A 21,217-nucleotide genomic window follows, 5' to 3' on the forward strand; every position below is an offset into this window, starting at 1 on the left:
ACAAGACTTTTTTTTTTATATCCGACTCATCCCAGAGTCACAGCTCGACTGGGGTGGGATGCTGAGTGCTGTCTCATGTTTTGAGAACTGCTAAAAGCTTATTCTGCTGACACATGGTCGTGCAGGATGCATTGAGACTATTAAATGGGGGAGTGGTGGAGTTCGATGGGGGGGGACAAATGTATCCCACTTAAAGGAAAGAGGCATCATTACAGGGACCTCAGTCCACCCCCTGCTCTGAGTCTGTGGTTAATAAGAGAAATAAGTCAAGCACTACTTTACATATCACATATCATATACTGTTTGTAGCTGGGCATCCATCACATCACAGGAAATTACATGACAACATCCAGGGGGGCGTCGCAGTGATGGATCAGTTTGCTTCAGACTGACAAGCTGAGCACGTACCAGTCCTGTCATCGCGGGGGGAGATTTTTACCAGTTAGAGTCATAACTCCTCAATCTTGGCTCAGGCAAGTTTCTCCCCACTAGGCAAATGAATCTCGACAGAGATGGCATTGCTTTCACGAAACCTTTTTTAGTGCCCTGGACCCTTTCCCCGAACGTCTGCTGCCAAATCCTCAGCGGTATTCACACAGAATGAGTCTCTGGCCGCCTGCTGGAGCAGATACTTACACTAAATAATTTCCTGTGTTTTAGTTTAATGTCACATGGGAATAAAAATGAAAACAATGCACATAGTCTCACAAGCTGCTGTTTCATTTCATTTACAACACTGTGGTCTGCTTGACCTTTACCAATCATTAAAACAGTTCTATATACAGTGCACTCCCATGGCCATTGTATTTGACACTCCCAATACATTGTAGTGCCACAGATACTATGAGGATGACGATGGCCATAGAGATGTTAAATCAAGTATATGTTTAATACTGAGGCAGGGGTTACTGGTGCTACATTGACCTACACAACACTGAAATGAAATATTCTGCCTCCTTGTTAATGAGGTGGAAAAACCTGAGAAACAACAATATGATGCAGTCCAGTTCAGCACTTCTGCAAGAGCCTGACACCAGAAAACTTCCTGATAAACTAATACAGTCCACTTCTGACAGAGTCGATCAAAAGATCAAGATTATTATCTTGAGTAAGATTGTAATATCCTGGATGCCGGCGATGCCTTCTTGTACTTTTCAGATATTCAATTAAAACCGTACTTATTTGAAAAAGTAAAAACAAAATTAAATTGTCCATAGAACTTTTTATTTCTGTGTCATTAGTGGCACAGTGGTTAAGAAGGAAGCCGATATGCTGTTGTTCAACCTCGGCTGGATTTCAGTTAAGTGAAAGCTGATTTAGTCTGGAGGAGTCAGATTGTCTGAATTGCAGTCGGCCTCTCAATGCACCTCTGTCAGAGTGACTTATGAGATGTAGGCAGAAGTTTTAGAGGTAAGCATTGTGTGTCTTAAAAAGAGATACTAGTGTCCATGTCAGCTAAATCAAACTGTCTCTGCTCCATTTGTTCAGGGAGCATAATTAAGTATTTAAATATTTGTTTCTACACTCTTTGTGCTGATTATAGGGAGTTTGAACTCGTGTCACACCGACACAGTAACAATGGCTGAATAAGAAAGATGCTTCGCTCACACTTTTTTGCTTCACAGCTTTTCTCTGGCAGCACTTAACACAAAACACGTGTGCTGCTGGATAAACCCTCCATCGCTTCACCCACATTTTCTGAATTGGGTCAATTTGTCAGGTGTGATAAAGAAGCCCTGCCAGTGTCTCGTCCAGTGAGCTGCATCATTTCCACCTCAGAACTGAACCATGGGCCTGATTCTGTCATATTATCTTGAACTTTGTGTTCCCCTTTCTCCTTGCTCCCGTCAGTGCTTCATCCACACTTTGACGTAAACGCTGGATAAGCACTTTAGCGGGCTGCTCCATGAGGAGTAGTGCTGTCCTGTGTAGCTGTCGCACCAAGTGTCATATCTCACCAGCACTCCAGCGGGCTGCATCACTTCATCCTGCAGCTGAGATGAAGAAATAAACGCCTCCAATTTCGTTGTGGCGGAGGGGCAGCTTTGTTTATCTGTTATTTATTAAGGGGGCTTGTACGTGGTTGGACACCTTTGTGCTTGTTATCGACTTAATTCCGGGCATTTCCCTTTGCTCATGTTAAATCAATGGCTGATTTACTTTGGCCATTCAGAGTGATTCGGCAAAGTGCAACTCAATAAAATCCCCTTCAGCCCAATATTGTCGGCCTAATAACACAAATAACACGAGTGCACCTTGTTCACACTCAATGTGAGGAGATAAATTCAATTCTTAGCTTTTTACTCATCTGGTGTCAGTTATCTTACATCAGTTAACACAAAAAGATGGTAAAAGAAAGCTCATATAATCAATGTATTCTTCTCTTTGAACAATTCTTGTATTGATGGATCCACAAAAGTGGTGCCTGGTGTCTGGCTGCAGTAAAGGTCAGAAACACTGCCTCCTCCGTGTTAGTGGATGAATCAGAATCAGAATCAGAATCAGAATTCTTTTTATTGCCAAGTATATTTACATATACAGGAAATTGCCTTGGTGTGGTTGGTGCCTTTGGACATAACAACAAATCGGACATAAAACAACAATATATACAGAAAAAACAATAGGCACGTACGGTGCTAAGGTGCAGTGATTGGTTCCGGATAGTGCCAACAATATATAAGTTATAAGTTATGTGCGGGGGCAGAGTCAGTGTGATGCAGGGGGCTAGGGGGTTTGTGAGCCCCACTGCCATGGGGAAAAAACTGTTCAGGTGGCGCGAGGTTTTGGTCTTGATGGCCCGGAACCTTTTTCCAGATGGGAGTCTCTGGAATAGGTGGTGGCCGGGATGGGAAGGATCAGCAATGATCTTGCCTGCTCTCTTCCTGGTCCTGGAGTGGAACAGGTGTAGGAGAGCCGGCATGTCACAGCCGATGACCTTCTCAGCTGACCGAATGATCCGCTGCAGTCTGCCCTTGTCCTTGGCAGTGGAGGCAGCGAACCAGACGGTGATTGATGCAGTGAGGATGGACTCAATGATGGCCGTGTAGAACTCGACCATCACTTTCTGCGGCATGTTGAATTTCTTCAGTTGCCGCAGGAAGAACATCCTCTGCTGGGCCTTCTTGGGCCATGAGACATGGACCAAACTAAAAAGTCAGAGTGCAAATACAATTTTTCTCAAGGATGGTTTCTGTCATTCTAGGTAATTCTAAGTGTAATTAGTTATTTGATGCTATAAAATTTTGGATGAACCTTTAATACCTCAGTCCCACACATACTTTGATTTATGACTTACTAATAACTGATGATGTTCTATTTAGCTATACTTTGGGTTCAGTGCTCATTAGCAACATGTTGGTGCACTAACATGTTAGCCTTGTCACTGCAAGCATGTTGGCATTAGCTCAAAGCACCAGTGTGTGAAATTACAGCCTCAGAGTGCTGCTGGTGTGGCTGCAATTTATCTTCATCTGTAGGACTTGTCTCAAGGTAACAATACATCATGTCATATTTGGAAAGGTAATTTGAATGCCAACGCCAAATATTACATATTCAAACACGAGTAGCAGCTTTAAAATGTATTCAAAAATACAAGAACGATTTTGCACTTTGGGTAATTCAAGAGCAATTTGAAACAGAATGGGACAAAAGAGAAGAACACACTACACAGTCAGTCCAGTGCAAACAGTTAATAGCATATCGACCTTCTTGTTTTCAGCAGGACGGTTCTGCACCTTGGCATCTAAGGGCAATGATTTTATATGAAGTGGTAATTGTCCTCACTGAAAATGGAAGAAAAAAAAGAATTTCACCCATTTCAATGCAGGTTAATAAATATAGATAGATTATAGATTATATGTCTGATAATTGCCTTGAAAAATGCTGCATTATCAGACTTATTGAAAGCAACACATCTGCTCTGTTTCTCCGTCGCAGGTGCACTTCCCAGACGTGGAGCGAGTGGAGTGGCTGAACAAGGTAAAGAATTGAGCGGCTGTCTCTTTCATTTGTTTGCTTGAATGAAACCTGGAGGAAAATGGGATGTCTGCTGCCCTCCTGCTCTCTCTCCTCTTCCCACTGGGGCTGTGAGTGTTGCTACACCGAGCGCTGCACATCCGACTTAACATGCAGCTCCATTTCTACGGCACCGTAAAGTGCATTAACCCTTGCGAATCCCCATGGCAACAACCTGGATGTTCATTTTAAAGCTCTCGTGAGTGCGCACTGTGCAGGCATCAAAATTGAATTAGTTATTGTCCCTGCTTGACACGTTTGAGTAAATGCTTGTACCCTTAATATTTGAAAGTATCTATATCATTCACGGTGTGAGAGATGACGTGATGGAAATAGCCTAAGGAGGGTGAAGTTGATGTTGTGATGTTCATATGCCGTAAAGCATCACACAATGTTATAAAGTGCACATACGTGTACATGCCCTTTTAGTTCCATTATGCAAAGAGGACCTGCTTTTAGTCTGTCAACATCAAAACTCTACAGTAATTTATCTTTGAAGTTGAGTCTCTTCCTGCTTCCCCTCAGACAGTGAAACAGATGTGGCCCTACATCTGCCAGTTCGTGGAGAAGCTGTTCCGCGAGACGATCGAGCCGGCGGTGAAGGAGTCCAACGCCCACCTCAGCACCTTCTGCTTCAGCAAAATCGACATGGGAGAAAAAGTGAGCACCCCTCAGCGTTTCCTGCACGGCGCTCGCGGGCACTGCCACTGATCACATGTTGTCCCAGTGGCAAAAACAGACTACCAGCAGCAGGTGCCGTTGGGACAGCTGGCGAGGGAGTGTGGGAGCCCGAATGTGGACATACGTACATGCTGGCACGTGTGCTTGTTTCATAAATAGTTTCCATGTGGGGTCAGGAGAGGGGTCGACCTTGTGCTGAACACGTGGGCGTTATGGAGGGGTGGGGGGTGTTATTGGTGTGGTGTTGATGGATTGGAGGACTGCGGTGGCCATAATGGTTTCTTTCTGTTGCGGTGTAGCCAGTGAGGGTCAACGGGGTCAAGGTTTACACAGAGAATGTGGATAAGCGACAGATCATCATGGATCTACAGATAAGGTGAGCGAATCAGATCCATGTTTAAATCTCTGGTGTGTGTGTGTGTGTGTGTGTGTGTGTGTGTGTGTGTGTGTGTGTGTGTGTGTGTGTGTGTGTGTGTGTGTGTGTGTGTGTGTGTGTGTGTGTGTGTGTGTGTGTGTGTGTGTCATAATGCAAACTGTTGTCCTGGAGACACCTACTGTTCTGAGAACTGCCACAGAGGTACACTGGCAGGTGTTGATCTGTCATTTGTGTCGTTGTGGCTGGTGTGATCCCATTTTAAGATGGTTTCTAGTTTGCTGTCTGTAGCATCTTTCTGATTCTGGTTTAAAAGTGTTGTCTTCTACAGATAGTAGAAGGGAATTGCTAATTCAAAAGAATGAAAATCCCTAAATCTATTTTTAATAAATTTAAAATATCCTGGCTACTGCACAGTTTCTAGCAAACACTCCTTGAGCAGCTACTTCACCAGAAATTCAGCAGAAGACCTAACGTTTACAGAGCAGCCAAATAAACTTAAACAAAGAAGACAATTAAATGTATTTTTCATCCTTCCCTGCACAAATGTACAAACAGTAACAGGCAATTAAAAAAAACGGTGAAAAGGATTAAAGCCTTGTTCGAGGCAGCTTTGAGCATTTATATCCCAACTGTTTGCATGAAGATGTGAGAAAAGCCAGTGACTGAATGAGCCTCTGGAGGAAAACGCTGTGATGCATGCTAGTGTTTGTTCAGCCGGAGCTTTTCGAACAACTCCATAAAGATAATGAATAAAACATAAACTCACCATGATGTCTAAAGTGTCACTAGAGGTATTTTTCTGTTTGTTTTCGTCACTCAGCTTTGTTGGCAACACAGAGATTGATGTGGACGTCAAACGTTACTACTGCAAAGCCGGAATCAAGAGCATCCAGGTGAGGACATTTGCTTTTGTCTGACTTGTTTCACATCCTCACACAGGTTCATTTCCCTAAAACAACAAGAAGCGCTGAATGTACAAAAAGTGACTCCAGGTAAAGGCCTGTCCTTCCCTACAGCAGGTAATAACAGGATGCTCAATTCATTTGGACAGGAGCTTTTTTTCCTTTTCGTTAAATATTCTTTTATAAAATTAGTAAGTGTTTAATTGTATTATTTAATCATTCTCTGGTCTGAAAGAGTAAATTCAACTCTGGACCCCCACAGGTGGAGGAATGTGTGTATTCATACTAATGAGGCTCTCGCCAGTTATGTAATAATAAAGCTAATAACTTCAAGGAGACAAATAATCAGGCAGTGCGTCTGTGGACAGCTGTTATGAAATGTTCTACAGCTCTGGTTCCTAACAATATTTAGCCTTGATCCCTTATGATAGAAAACAGTGTCTCCTTGTTTTGTTAGAGTCTCAATGCTGTGAGCAGTTCAAAATTAGATTTTCTTTGCTCATATTGATTCAATTTAACATTTCTGTGTCACTTGTGTAAAATTCATTAGACTTATAATTTGTCGAGTTGTGTACTTAATCTCAGATGTTTCCGGCAGTTTTTAAACCAGAGAGAAATCTGTTGGTTTAATCGAGGTGAAGGTCTGTTTCATTTCAGTGGCGTCATATTCTGGATTTTCACGTATCACAAGATAAAATGATCCTTGTTATTGCAGCAGCCCAAGTAGAGAATAACTACAGGTAAAAAAAAAGAGATTGGAACTGGAGTAGCACTCATACCTCCGCAACGGCCCAACAGTCCCCTTAAATCAAATCATGCTTCACCAAGTTGCACACAGTCGTATATCAGTGCCATAAATATGCTTTCATCTAGATCCATCCATCTCAAAATGTTAAAAGTGGAAAACTAAATCCTGGGTCCAGACCCATGCATACTGCATCCTTCCACCAAGTTTTGTGGAAAGATGTGTAATAGTAATTGTGTAATGCTGCGAACTAACAGAGAAACAAACGCTGATTAGAACATAATCCCTTGAGGGAGGTTATAAAATAGATGAAATCGAGCAATATAAGAACATTCAAACTCAGCAATTAGATGCTTAAATGTAAAGAAGTGCAATCCCGACAATCTAATGACTGAGCAGCGTCTGAGAAACACAGATTTTTATGCTTTTATCTGTGTTTTTACTGGTCTCACTCACCCGGTTCGTTTGTCATTAGGAAGAGAACTCAGCAGATAATTCAGCTCTCATTAAAAACCTGTTCTTTTGTGTGTTTCTGATGCGGTGAAACTCAGCGGTAAGGAAAAAAACAATCAGGGTGTCTCCTTCTTAGGTCTCGTCCCTGGGAGACATTTGTTGCGCACTGGCCTCATTATGTTACTCAGGGAGACCTACATTTCTCTGCAGCTCATTATCAAACACTGATGCATCGGTCTCCATCGAGCAGGTCTACGTTACACAGAGCTCACAATGCTTACATTAGAGTGGGGTCAAACACTGGCTGGTGTTGGATATTTAATTATTTATTTAGCCTAATGGCTCCGAAACCTGGAGAACCACCACTAACATCACGAACAAACTGCAAACCGTCATAAACCACTGCCTAAGACGCATCCTTGGAGTCTTCTGGCCAAACACAATTAGCAACATCAACCTGTGGGAATGCACAAAACAAGAAACAGTAGATATACAGCTGTTAAGGAGAAAATGGAGCTGGATTGGACACACACTACGAAGAAACACAACAGCAATAACAAAACAGGCACTGACATGGAACCCACAAGGCAAACGGGGTAGAGGACGACCCAAAAACACCTGGAGAAGGAGCACAGAGCAGGAATTCAAGAAGAAGGGGCTGACGTGGAAACAGCTGGAGAGGATGGCTCAAGACAGGCGAGGGTGGAAACGATTCATCAATGGCCTATGTTCCGAAAGGAATATAAAGGCCAAATAGAAAAAAAAAATAGAAGACCCATCTGCTTCTGTGATTCCCTGCTGGTCCATTGCTTGTGTAGATAACCCTGACTTAAAGACGCCATTATTCCTTAAGACAGTTTTGTCAATACAATGATAAATAAACACTTATACCAGCGTTTCCTGAAGCTAGAAGCGAGCATAACGTCGAAGTATCACTGGGATGTAAAATGTGACATTGCTGCATAAAGAGGAAACTAAAATCTCAGATTAGTGCGTGAATTCTCACACCCAGGTGAGGTTTATGTCTCAGTTCAAGGTGAGGTCACCTTGAATTTTTGCTGATTTGGGATTTTCTTCCATTTTACAGTTGACAAATTGCCAGATGAGTTATCCAGGTTTTAAACAATGATCTTTCAAATTCAGAATTCAAAGATCCTCTTGTTCCCCGCTGAGGATTAGAGCAGCTGTGCGGCGTCCACATAACACATCCAGCGCATCCAACACTGTAATCCTTGTAATTGTCATAATATGTTATGGAGAAGGTGGAGGATGACACGGGGCAGGTGTGAAGACAGGCTGCGATCGGGTTTCCAACCTGTCACGCGCCGCAGCTAACGGCTCCACCGCCGAGGAATGTCAAGGGGCCAGGATGGTGTCGGTCCCCTTTAAGATCTGTCGTTGTAAATATGTGTGTGCATGTGTGTTCCTCTCGTTTCCATAGATCCACGGCGTGTTGAGAGTGGTGATGGAGCCGTTGCTGGGTGACATGCCCCTCGTCGGGGCTCTGTCTCTGTTCTTCCTCAAGAAGCCAGTAAGTACAGACGTCCATGGTTGGGAAACTGCAGTTCACAGTGAGAGTGACACCTGAAGAAATGCAGTATGATTAGAATAAATGGATTTATGTAGCGCTTTCCTGGTCTTAGCAGCCGTTCAAAGCACTTTGCACTCGAGACACACTCACCAGCCATTCACACACACTGACTATATCCTGTGTTTTTCTTTCACACATTCACACTCGGACAGAAAAGCTGCAAACATATGGTTCAGCTTCTTGCCTAAGGACTCTTCAGTGCGCAGTGGAGGAGCCGGGGATCAAATCAACAACCTGCTGCACACTAGAGGATAATCGGGCAGATTATGAATCTGATCCAGTTCTCACGACGGTCAGACATAGGGAGGCTAGTTTAATATGAAAAGACCAGTGTATGGGGGGAATGAGTAGAAACCCACAACAGCCAATGAGAGCGAGCTTGAACGGCAAACGTCACCAACCAGATGCTGCGTACTTGTGTTTAGAACATTTGAAAATCCTGTGGTGTGCAGCAGGCATTAGTGGATGACCCTCTCTACCTCCTGAGTGAAATCTATTAAACTGAGATTTGAATATTATTTGGATATTAAAATACAAACCCAGGTATTTGAATATTTTCCAGCAGATGAAATGGTGCAGCAGTGTAACACCCATTCTTTGTTATTATCTTATCTGACATGTTTGCAAAGAAGAGCTTACTCAACATTTTCCTGTGAATATCCCAAAATGTCCTGGATGTCTTTTATCCCATTAGTGTTTTATTGCACCTCATAAAACTAATTGCTGGCTGGTTTCCTACTATGCTTCTCTGAATAATGAACATACACTGGACCCAGAATGATCATTTCATTATTCAAATCACAGCTGAATCACAGTAGGATGTACTTTTTAACATTTCACAGTCCCGACTGCCAGTTGGTTTTTACCATTACCAGCTGCTTGCATATCCACTATTTGTCAGTGTGAATGCCATCAATATTCCTGTGGAAACCCCTGTGCAGAGCCACTGCTGCACAGCTACAAAATGTTTGACCAGGATAATCCAAATGGGAGGACCCAGTGGAACTATGGCAGAGCTTTAAATAGCTGCAGATGAACACAGCCCTACTTTGGCAGATTTCTCTGCACAGTGCTAACGCTCGCGGTGAAGATGTAACTGTAGGAAGCTGCAGGGTGAAAACAGCAGTTAATAAATGCCAGTGCAGTCCCACATGTATACTGTACACACGCACACACTAATGCATCTAAATCTTCCTCCTGCTTCCAGTTGAGGAATATTAAACTGAATGAAAAAATAGCAACACTGTTCTGAGGAACCCCAATAACTCAGCGTCCTTTCCTCAGGGGGCCTTAAAAGGTCGGATCCTGAGTGCCAAGGGAAACATTTCCAGACCATGAGAGGTCTCAGCCTCGTCTGCCTGAGGGGTTGCACTAATGCGACTCAGTGCAGTGTAAATAAAAAGACGTAACACACACGGCGAGAGAGAGATTGTATCGCTCCAGCACAGTTGAACAAACACTTTATGTGATGACTCATGAAGCAGAGTGGAGAGTGGAATTCTGTTGTGACAAAACATTTTGTGGAGAAATCATTTAGAAAATTAAAAAAATAAAAACCCAAATTTGCAATATTTGTTTCTCAAAGTTCAGGATTTCCTGCTTTTCTCTGTTGGATATCACATCAAATTTGGGTTTTAAATGAACTGTTCTACATTGTTTATTCACTCTCTTGACGGGAAATGAGAAGTTTGATACCAATCATATCAACGTACACCCAAAGGTTTTACATTTATAATAATATCAACCAGAAAAAAACAGGAAGTCCTCAAAATTGAGAAGCTGTTACATTGAGTCACTTTTGAGGATCTAAATTAAAAAATTGTTCCGGTCAACTATTTGGTTCCCTGACTCATTTACCACTAGGTCTATATTTGGGAGTTACTAGTAACCACAATAACCCAAATACAACAAGGCAAATCAAGGGTGTGTCATTCTACAGCATTCCCCCACACACAGCCGCCCCTCCTCCGACATCACTCACAGCGCTGCAGTGCTGCCCTCTTCCCTGCAGCGCTCGGTGCATCTGCTGCAGTGGAAGCAACGTGGGCAGAAAAGTAGGATGGGAGAGGCTCATTAAGAAAATACTGCTCCTACAGCTCGGAGCATGCAGGAGCACATCAAAGCTTTCCTGAGAGAGAGGCAGGATCTGTGTGTGTATTCCAGTGTCTCACACACCTCTTCTCTTCACCAGATTCGACAAGTGAATCAAAGTTCAATTTCTTCAATTTGTCACCCCTGAATAAAAAAGACGAAAATAAATCAGCACTGATATTATAGAAAAGTCCGAGACTCCACCAGGCTGCACCTGCTTTTATAAATATTTTAGTAAGCAGGTGCTTCTGTGTTCATTTCCCTTCGAGGATCTTGTGCTTTCTCTCCTGTTAAATATGTGAAGTCAGAAAACTGTTGTTTTTCTGCCAAACCAGCCAGAATAAGTTGCACCTTTTCCCTTTTAAATTATTAACACGGCAACAATACATTTAAGTAGAGTTAAAGTTTCCCGCAAAGTTTGTGTTGATTTGTATTGTTTTGCTGCAACTTGTGTAGAACTCTGCTGGTAATCAGTGGAGTTTGTTGGCCAGATAACAAATAGCCAAGTGATAAACGTAGCACAGGAAACAATAAGAGTAAGTGCTGGGATATATTTTTGTCATTCACATCATTCACACCTTCGAACGGTGTGTTCTCATCTCGTTGTATTGAAACTGTGGCGTCTTGTTGTCAGGTCTCAGGTTGGAAAAGAGATCTTAATATCAATGATTAAAAAAACAAAAAAACTCTTGTTCTCTTTTAGCTTCTGGACATAAACTGGACCGGCCTCAGTAATCTACTGGATATTCCAGGGCTCAAGTAAGTAAATTAAAACTGGCTTTTCCTGCTATCTAACAAAGTGCCTTTGTGTCTGTTAAAGGGGAAAAGATTTGTGTTGGTATGAGGTTTGTCGCGTTTGGTTTCAGGAACCTGGACTCATGCCTACTTCTCTTTCAAGCCATTAATCACTTTTGCATTGTTGTGTAATCATGATCATGTACTGTGGATTTTTAAGTCTTTCTGAACACATTGTACCTTTCAAAGAATTATACCTTAAGCCTATTTTGGTTTAGGTATAGGGTGTAGGATAGATGGAATCACTTATTCTAACCTCTTTTAAAAAAGTGAAGTGTGTGTTTTCCCTTGAGACTGGCTGGCCCGTTACCAGAGAAGATAAATTCCACCAATTGCTAAATAGTTTTTTGGGGTGTGGGGTTTCCTGATGTGATGGATGCCTCAGTTCCTGGTCTCAGAGCTTGACCAGACTGCTGATTTAGGTAAACCTGTTTTTTCTGTCAAGCTCTTTGCAAAAACACGATCTATTTTATACATGTGTGACTTATATATTTATTTTACTCAAAATAACCACATTAAGATTATGGCTTCACGATCTAATTGGTCGAAAACAGGTCCGATCAAGAAATGTGTTGTTGTTATAACCGGTTTACTTTGTCTTGCTTGTGTTCAGTGTCCTCCCCCAGCGGGTTGTTGTATTGTGCGAGCGGCGATTAAATGAGAGTTGATTAAGAGATGCCAACAGCACAACACAATTACTCGCTGCTGTCTCAAGTGGTTCATACATCATTCACGGCCCCGAATAATGTGACTCATGCGCCAGTGCTGCTTTTCTGAGACTAAGGCTGTGTGTCTTATACCCTGCTGGTGAGGACAGACACGTTGACACAGGCACGGCTCAGTGACCGGCCTCCCCTCAGCCCTTCTGTTTCAGGGCTCCGTGGGGGTGTAATGGATCCACGGCGCTGGTGCAATCCAGCATGTGACTGTTTGTGTGTACACATGTGCTTGTGTGCGTGGCCGTGTTGGTTGTGGAGGTTTTCCGGCTGCTGACAGACAACATCAGCTGCTGTCTGGCCCCCCTGTATCTTTCTTAAACCCTGTTTTCATTACGCAACATGTCTCACTTGTTTATTTGCATGTTAGAGTGTGTTTACATTGCTGCTGAGTTGGGTTTAGAATGAAAAATCAAAACAAGATTAAGAGTCTGCAACCATGCTAGCAGCTCTGTGACACTGAGTGTTTTAGCACGTATATTGCTCACCATCTTAGGTAAGCATGTTAGCTTGCTCACTGTGATGTCACTCACTGGTTTGTGAGCTGCAGTTTTTGAAGCCTTGTGTTTGGCATTTTCTCAAGAGCCATCTTGGTTTTTTGAAACCAGATGTAACCATATTTGGAAGAGCTTAATGCTGTATTGAAGAAGACTCGCCACTAGCGATTGAGACGATAAACTCCTTCGGAAAATGTTTCCTGTATTTATAAACCAAGTGAGAAGTAGTAAAGTCATTTTCTCATCGACTTATATAGAAACTGACTTCTTTTAAAACCAGTGGAGGGCGCTCTGCTGGTCATTTGAGAGAATACAAGTTTCAGGCACTTCCACATTGGCTTCACTTTCTGGACCCGGAGTCTGCACCTATTTTTATGTACAATCTACACACTACAAATCTGTACGGCTGAATCTGGAGCTGATGATAATGTCATTAATTGTTCAGTTTATTAGTCATGGAACAAAATATTGGCCATAATTAAAAATTTGATCCGATGACAGCACTAGAGGAAAACTCTGGGGATTGCCAAAGTGATCACAATTTATCCTCAGGGGGAGATGGACGTTTATACTAAGTGTCACAGCAGTTTATCCAATATTTGCCTTGACATTTCATTTAAAAAAAAATTTCGGTGATGGATGGTGGCGCTAGAGGAAAAGTTAGCAGACCACAAAAGTAATCTAAAATGAACCCTCGCTATCCGGTCCTCCACCTCAGAGTTGTGGAGATATTCAAGTCAGGTGGACCAGCACACAGACATCGCCATCCACAGGGCTGTGCCGCCAGGATAGCTAAAATGTTATTGCCTGTCAAAAGATGATAGACATTTGTCTTTTGTTATTGCAATGTTTACACCGGGGGTGCAGCCAGAGCTGATGCAGCAGGTTTACACCTTTCGGCTCTCGACAGGAGAAAATCCTTGGCTCTGATTAGTCATAGTGTCTCTAATCGGCTCACAGACAGGAGCCATAGCCCGGCGTTTCATCGGAGGATAAGCTGATGATTGATCAAATGAATGTTTCTCCTGACTCCAGACAAACACTGGCAGCTAAATTGAGTTTGTTTCATTGGAGTGTTTGTGAGGGAAGATGGTATCAGTGTCGCGTCGTAGAGAGGCTGAAGGAAGCTTCGGTTTTTAGAGGAATGCTTGTTTGGTTTTGTCCTGAAGGAGCCACAGAAACTTATCCGTATTCTCACCAATTTATGATAAAAACAATCCCCTTACCTTTATTACAGTAATCAATTCCAGGATTGAAATTGACTGCTGGAACTTCTATTAAATACATAAATAAATCATAAATCCTGGAACTCGTTCACAATCTTGACTGTGGCCCGGCTGCTGTCAAATTATCCCCCCGCTGGCGATCCGGGTGGTTTGACATTTAAATCTCATCAATCTCATTTTAGCGTTTCCAGTGTTACTTGTGTAAGCAGAATGTTTTACATAATGAAACCCTGTGTTTGCTGGTGGACTTTGGATTTTCAGTCTGACTGGTCAGTTTTGCCCTTTAGCCTGTGTTTGCTGATGTGTGTGATGAATTGACTGACAGCGAAGAGGAAATGAATGGGAGTTGGGGAGTGGTTGTGATCCTTGTAATCACAGGGATATTTATGCACTGCTGCAGAGCTGAGGGCAATAAATACAAAATCAAACCCCACAATATCCATCTTCTTCAACTTCCTTTTTAATCACGTTAATAAATGAGTTTAGAATCAAGTAATTGATGTGTGTGGTTCAAAGGTAGTTTAACCACATGAAGTCGTTTGAATTCCACTGGAGGTTGAGGCGGCAGAGCGGCTTCTACAACTATACTCTGCTAAACTACGCCAGGTAGCCTTTAGCCTTATCTCCCATTTGAGGCAGCACATTGTTTACACCTGGTAAATCAGATCATGGTTTCAGGCTCTGGGCTCAGATGGGATTAGAGAAGACTTTGAAAAAACGTAGGATCCTTCAAGTCCATTTTTAAGTAAGGGCTTTCATTCGCTGGAGGATTAAGTCGTATCAGTTCCCTGCTTTAATCACCATCGGCAAACTAGAAACATAAGTCCCTTTTGTTAAAGGAAACCTCTCAAGGAAAATGATGTGTCTAGAAACCTCATACTAGATTGTACAGAGGAGAATCAGGAAAAGGTCTGTTATCAAGTAAGAACATGCATGTAAGTTCTAATATGTAGATCAGAGATAGGAACACTGTGTCATTACATTTGGACTGTTGGAAACGAATAATTGACATTTCTAACATCAACCGATGAATTGATGATGGATTTGTGAATGCAGGAATATGTGTAACACTAATTTATTCTCTTCACTTTGTCAATGATCATTATTGTTTTTACCTATGGTGTGAGGGGGAAGATGTTTGGATTGATTAATTGATTTGACTTGAAAGATGCAAACAATCCATTCTTAAAGTTTTAAAAATCAATAAAGATATATGATGTAACAAAAGATCGGAACATCAAAAATATGTTTCCGTTGCAAGAAAAGTAGTATTAGTTAATATTCCATATGCTAGATTTAAGTAGCCAGAAATCTGTTTCAGCATTATGTTTATTTTTACTTCTATTTTCCAGTTCTGGTTGTTTTTTTTCCACCCATTTCTATAGCATAATCATTTTATTTTAAGTTAAATATTTAAGATGGGTTTAACTCAGCTTTGGCCAAATACATATTTAACTGTGTTTTGATTTTCTACAACTGCGCTGCCAGTTGAACCACTGTAGGTGGATGTTCTTGGCTTGGAGAGCCTCACTGGAACACATGAGCTCTGTCTGAAAGAATCCTTAATCCTAATTCAATAAGAAACCTCAGACAGGAGTTGAATTATTAACACCGATTACACACAGGCCGTCACGTAGCTACTCTATGTTTCTGCGCAGGTGTAAAGCTGGAAAGCAAAGGGGATTGGTACATCAGGTGCTCTGTGTACGTAAACGTCTGATTTATTAGGCCACTTGTCAACTGAGCATGTTGTTGTACTTCATGTGTCAGCACTGATGTGTTTCCTGCAGCTCCTTGTGTTTATTTAGCCTGTGTGAGGTGGAGTAGCTGTGATCACTCTAAAGACAATCTCAATCTTCCAGTCGGTGTCCCGGGCAGTTTGTGAACTCTTTAGATCAGGATATCCAGATACAGATAAATGAAGGAGTTGTTCTGTAAACACAACATCCAGTTTATTCTACTTCTCCAGCGGTGCCGTGGCAGCCCGGTGAATAAATGGACACCCTGCTCTGACCTCACTGTCATTGTTGTCGCTCAGTGTTGAATCATTAGAGGATCACTTAGACTTTCAGGGGTTTCTTGGTGAGCAGCAGCAACATGCTTGAACCGCCTCCAGTTTTCCGACTATCTTCTCACATGCAAAGCAGAAATGTACTGCACTAAACTGAGATTAAAGGAGAATATTTATAACCCAAGGGCACCCTTACCGTCTTTTAAATAATTAATTGCTTTATTCTGTTTATCTCTCTTTCCCCACTTCTCTCCACCCTCCACCTCTTTCTTCACAGTGGCCTCTCTGACAGTCTCATTCAAGATATAATCTACAGTTATTTAGTTTTACCCAACCGTGTCACCATCCCTCTGGTCGGGGATGTGGAACTGGCCAAGCTGCGCTTCCCTATGCCAAAGGTACTAATGCAGTTTTGAAATCCCTCCAATTAAATCCAGTATGTTTATAATGGCTCTTCTAACGGTCCACGTTCATACACTCAGCTGTAAAAACGTCCAGGGAATTCATGGTTAGTGGCTCAAAGCCTTGATTGGTTCTGTCTGTCTTTCCTTTTTAATCATAAAGTTGTTTTCAGAGATTTGAAGTACCTCTGAGCCTTAAAACAGAACGAAACCCAAACAACAAAAAGCATGTCAAGGCTTTAGTGCTGCTGTCTGTATCCATGGCAACAGGATACAGACATTAGCATGTGTCCTCATTGGGGTTAAACTATTTCTACTCGAGATATCTGCTGCTTTGACCGCCACCAAGAGGAATAATTGTAAACATTAATTTTTTCTGAAGCAACAATAGAAAAATGTCTAAATAAATAGGTAAATGTACAGGATGAACGCAAGGAAATAATATACAGTGTTCAATATAAACCGAAAATATGAGCATTTGCTTTTCTTCTCTATTATATATCATGTTTTCATATAGAAGTTTATTGAATTTGAATGTAATGTTTCTGTGAGTTTCAGACTGTTCATAAAACGAAACAAACCGTGTTTTTATAGACTAAACATTTAATTGTTTAATGAAGTAAATGGTTTAACAGATCTATTAACAATTGAAATGATTTATTATAACAGCCCTAGTCCGATGTTTGTACATGTACACACACACAGTCTAGCTTTTCGTGAAAGTTACAGTGTAATGTAATTAGATGCTGATCTAACTTTAATCACAAACATCTCACTCTGGAAACAAGCCACAGTTTTTCCTCCCACTCTGCCTCACACAGTCATTCCGAGCACTGTCGGTAATGTCACATATTATCGACTCTGACTCCACTGTGGCCTCCAAGTGTCACATGCTGCTATTTCAGAGTCGCTCCCCGTTAACGCTGTGCTCTCGGCACGTGTCCGCAGGGAGTCCTGAGGATCCACTTCTTGGAGGCCCAGGATCTGGAAGGGAAGGATAAATTTCTGGGAGGGCTGATCAAGGGCAAGTCGGACCCGTACGGCGTCGTGCAGATTGGCAACCAGCTGTTCCAGAGCAAAACGGTCAAGGAGTGCCTCCATCCCAAGTGGAATGAAGTTTACGAGGTGACGAGTATGAGACATTAACAACATTGTAGTTCTAATAAAAGTTCTTTTAATTCTTTATTTAACATATATAATCCGTCTATTGCTTGATTATTTAATGTTGTGTTCATTAGGCACTGGTGTACGAGCACTCGGGTCAGCATCTTGAGATCGAGCTGTTTGATGAAGATCCAGACAAAGACGACTTCCTGGGAAGGTGAGTCTCTCTCATCTCACGCTCTGCTCTGATCCTGTCGCACATAAATCAGAAGAAACATGGTCTGTTGCTCCTCAGTGATTTGATGAGGACGAACAAGCTTTCTTTGTTGTCTACCAGCTAAGGCTCTGGTGTCCCGTTACCTTTAATACTAACATCAATGTTGAAACCTTGAGACGAGGTGTCCAAGGTATCTCTGCCTACATCAATTAAAATGAAGTAGTGATGTTGTTCCGCAGGCTGAAGGGCAAAACCGATTATTTTGCCCCAAGGCTGTAACACTACGCCCCGCTCCGGCCACACGAGGCAGTCGATCAATAACTGGACTCACTCTGTTTGGATTAATAGGTGTCATTTGTCTTTTGGATGTTTGCCATTCAAATTTAAGTAATAATGTGCCGTTATTCACAGCCTCATGATCGATATGACTGAGCTGCACAAAGAACAGAAGGTTGATGAGGTGAGACACTTTTTTTTATTGTCCATTTGATTAGAATTTGTTGAGAGTTCACACATTACAAAGAGTCTTTGAAATAAGTAGAAATATGCTTATTCACCTTTCTTGCCCAGAGTTGTATGAGAAGATTGATTCCCTTTTGTGCGTATGTAAATAAATCTAAAGCTACAGCCAGTTACCTTAGCTTAGCATAAAGACTGAAAGGGTGAAACACATCCTGGCTCTGTCCACAGGTAACAAACTCAGCCCACCAGCTGCTCTCAAGCTGCTTCCAGACATACACTGAAGTCTAGATCTTTTCCTGACATTTTCCAAGGGGGCTGTATGTGAGAATGCAAATGTCCGATTCAGTTCCGGACTTTTTTAGAACTTTTTCTACCACCCCCTGGTAAATTGTCCAGACAATTCCCAACGAGTCAGTTAATCACTGATGTCTAAAACATCAGCTCAATAATCATGTTAGTTTTCTTCCACGGATGAAAGAATCAGGATATAATCATCTAGTTTCTAGTCCTGTTTCTAGAGTCTTTAGGTTTATTTAATGTCAGCGAGCACTCAATCTTCTCAACAAACTCAAATGAAAGCAAATGCATGAATTTCCCAAAAGGTTGAACTCTCCCTTTAAGAAAATCTCCTCCGGGTTGTTGAAACACTTTTCAAGCCACAAATGGAATAGTTTGATTCCGTCAATGACTTCATGTTTTCTGACATTATTCCAGTGGTTTGACCTGGAAGAAGCTCCCACGGGGAAGCTCCACTTAAAACTAGAGTGGCTGTCTCTGCTCTCCACTACTGAGAAGCTGGACCAGGTAAAATAATAACTTTTTATGATGACTCCTGCTTTAACAGAACAGTAGAAGACATGTGTCATCGCTTGTGCATTTGATACATGTCAGTCATGGTTATCTTACTGCCTGTCCTGTCCTTCTCCTCCAATCAGGTGTTGCGGAGTGTGCGGGCAGACAGAAGCCTGGCCAATGACGGGCTGTCATCAGCACTGCTGGTGGTCTATCTGGACTCAGCAAAGAACCTGCCAGTAAGAGACTGCAATCTTTATTTTTGACATTGGCAATGCTATTGTCCCGATACTGTAGCTTCATGCACTTCTTCTAGCACTGAAATATATTTATTCTCCTCCCAAATCACACACACACACACACACACACACACACACACACACACACACACACACACACACACACACACACACACCACATTCAGCACCACCCTGAGCCATTTTAGTAAGATATTCCGTTGTAGCACTCTTGTTTAAATAAGGATTATTTGTCAATGTGCAGCAATGCCCCACTCTCCTGTCACCATACTGTTTCATGCTTTGTGACACTTCATCGCATTTGCTTTTTATGTTCTTTGATATTTGTTTTTCACAGTTTAACACACAACCAGGCTTGATTTTTTACATTGTTATCTTCACTATCCTAACTACAGCAAACCTAGTCAGAAAAGAACAAGTGCATTGTGGTTGTAGCCTGTTGTACCACATGGCTCTTTAGTTAAATGATCAAGTCATTACTTCTTAAAGATTTTGTCTCGTATAAAATAATATGAGAACCGTGAATCTTTATAACCTGAATCTTTCAGGATTATTATGTTCTTCCAGTAAGGTTTAAAATGCTGTCATTGCATTGAAGGTCATAAAGTGTCTGGAGTCCTTCGGTTTAATATCTAATTTCAATATGACACTTGTTGCCAATCTCAGTCCTCATAACTCTTTATTCTCTTTGCCTCTTCACCCAAGAGTGTCTTCACAGGCAGCTTAGGCTGTGGGAACTTGAGTGAGAGGAGAGCATCTGGCCTCGTCTTTTGCGAGAGCAATACTTCGGCGTATAGAACAATATTCGTGAGTCCGCCGGAGCGTTTGCATCGTGCCGGTGTTAGCATTAGCAGTGTGCAATGATGTGGATTGAACAGTAACAGGTGTTTTTTAAAACGTGTATCTTGGAGCATGTGTTAGCTGCACGACTGTAAACGTCTAATGAAAGTTTCTCGTAGTTTCCAATAACTATTAACAAGGAGCAGAAAATAGAACCGAAGACTCAGCCAAGTGACAGAGTTCATAATGATCTCTGTCATTAAAAAAAGTTGCACAGTGGCATAGACTGTTTATCAAGATGGACGACATGCCAGCTGCCCAAAAGTGAAGCCAAATAATCTTGATCGCCCTCTGGTGGATGTTTGCAGTACATGTCATAAACTCCGCCTCCTCCATGTAAGTGGTTGGGACCAAACTAAATAGTCAAATAGATTTTTACAGAAAGCTTCTCTCTGTCATTGTATGTAGTTATTATCACACTGCTAAATTTAGTTGTTTGGACATACTCTTTTTATTCAGACCTGTGTTTTCATTGTTGGCCCCCTGCAGCAGCTACAACACCATCCCTCACTCTTCTTTTTATTTTGTACCCACATCATACATGTTTCAACTCATGTTATTATCTGGGTCTGTCTCATGCCTCTTCTCAACCATGCCAAATCAGTCCCGTCCTACTAACTGTGGGTGTGATTTTCTCCCCCAAATCTCCTTGTGGCTTAAAGAGCAACCTGTCAGATTTCACCTATGACGGGTTGAAGCAAGTGTCAGTCTTTAAGGCCCTGAAGGTAATGTGGGAAAATTGGACGGCATGTGCACATTGTACACCCGGTGTCGCTCCTGTGTTGGCCCTCAAGCACCATCTGACGTCACACAAGCAGAGCCGATTGTCTTACGTGCATGAAGGTGGATGGTTGCACCGTCTGTCGTGTGTGTCTTGTTTGTGCTGTACACCTCTTTCTTGCTTCATGTGGATGTGCATGCGAGAGTTTAATGTTGCACTCAAGTATTACTGTACACAAAGGGCAGTTTTCACTCTTTATTCTTTTTATGGTTGCTTGTAACTGTCAATTCTTTAGCATTCACACATAGAGAACAACACATGCTGC

The 21,217-nt window shown here is 42.0% G+C and overlaps 1 protein-coding gene across 9 annotated transcripts in view; it reads left to right on the top strand.

Annotated features, from left to right (window-relative positions):
* Positions 1-21,217, top strand: part of esyt2b (extended synaptotagmin-like protein 2b) — a 29,725-nt gene that overhangs the window by 1,564 nt on the left and 6,944 nt on the right. For 5 of the 9 annotated variants that reach the window (XR_004694158.2, XM_035142106.2, XM_035142105.2 and 2 more), the window contains exons 2-14: positions 3,937-3,978; positions 4,540-4,674; positions 4,995-5,071; positions 5,892-5,964; positions 8,613-8,702; positions 11,557-11,612; positions 16,376-16,496; positions 17,448-17,624; positions 17,738-17,820; positions 18,232-18,280; positions 18,997-19,086; positions 19,218-19,313; positions 20,037-20,138. Coding sequence is in view for 8 of the 9 variants with exons in the window: in XM_035142106.2 (XP_034997997.2) it covers positions 3,937-3,978; positions 4,540-4,674; positions 4,995-5,071; positions 5,892-5,964; positions 8,613-8,702; positions 11,557-11,612; positions 16,376-16,496; positions 17,448-17,624; positions 17,738-17,820; positions 18,232-18,280; positions 18,997-19,086; positions 19,218-19,313; positions 20,037-20,138 (1,191 nt within the window). In the remaining variant the exon portion in view is untranslated. Of the gene's footprint in view, positions 1-3,936; positions 3,979-4,539; positions 4,675-4,994; positions 5,072-5,891; positions 5,965-8,612; positions 8,703-11,556; positions 11,613-16,375; positions 16,497-17,447; positions 17,625-17,737; positions 17,821-18,231; positions 18,281-18,996; positions 19,087-19,217; positions 19,314-20,036; positions 20,139-20,833; positions 20,897-21,217 lie in introns of all 9 variants that reach the window. The other 4 variants (XM_035142100.2, XM_035142101.2, XM_035142102.2 and 1 more) reach the window with 2 other exon arrangements.

The sequence above is a fragment of the Hippoglossus stenolepis genome, chromosome 19 (genome assembly GCF_022539355.2).
Source record: "Hippoglossus stenolepis isolate QCI-W04-F060 chromosome 19, HSTE1.2, whole genome shotgun sequence".
NCBI classification, from domain to species: domain Eukaryota; kingdom Metazoa; phylum Chordata; class Actinopteri; order Pleuronectiformes; family Pleuronectidae; genus Hippoglossus; species Hippoglossus stenolepis.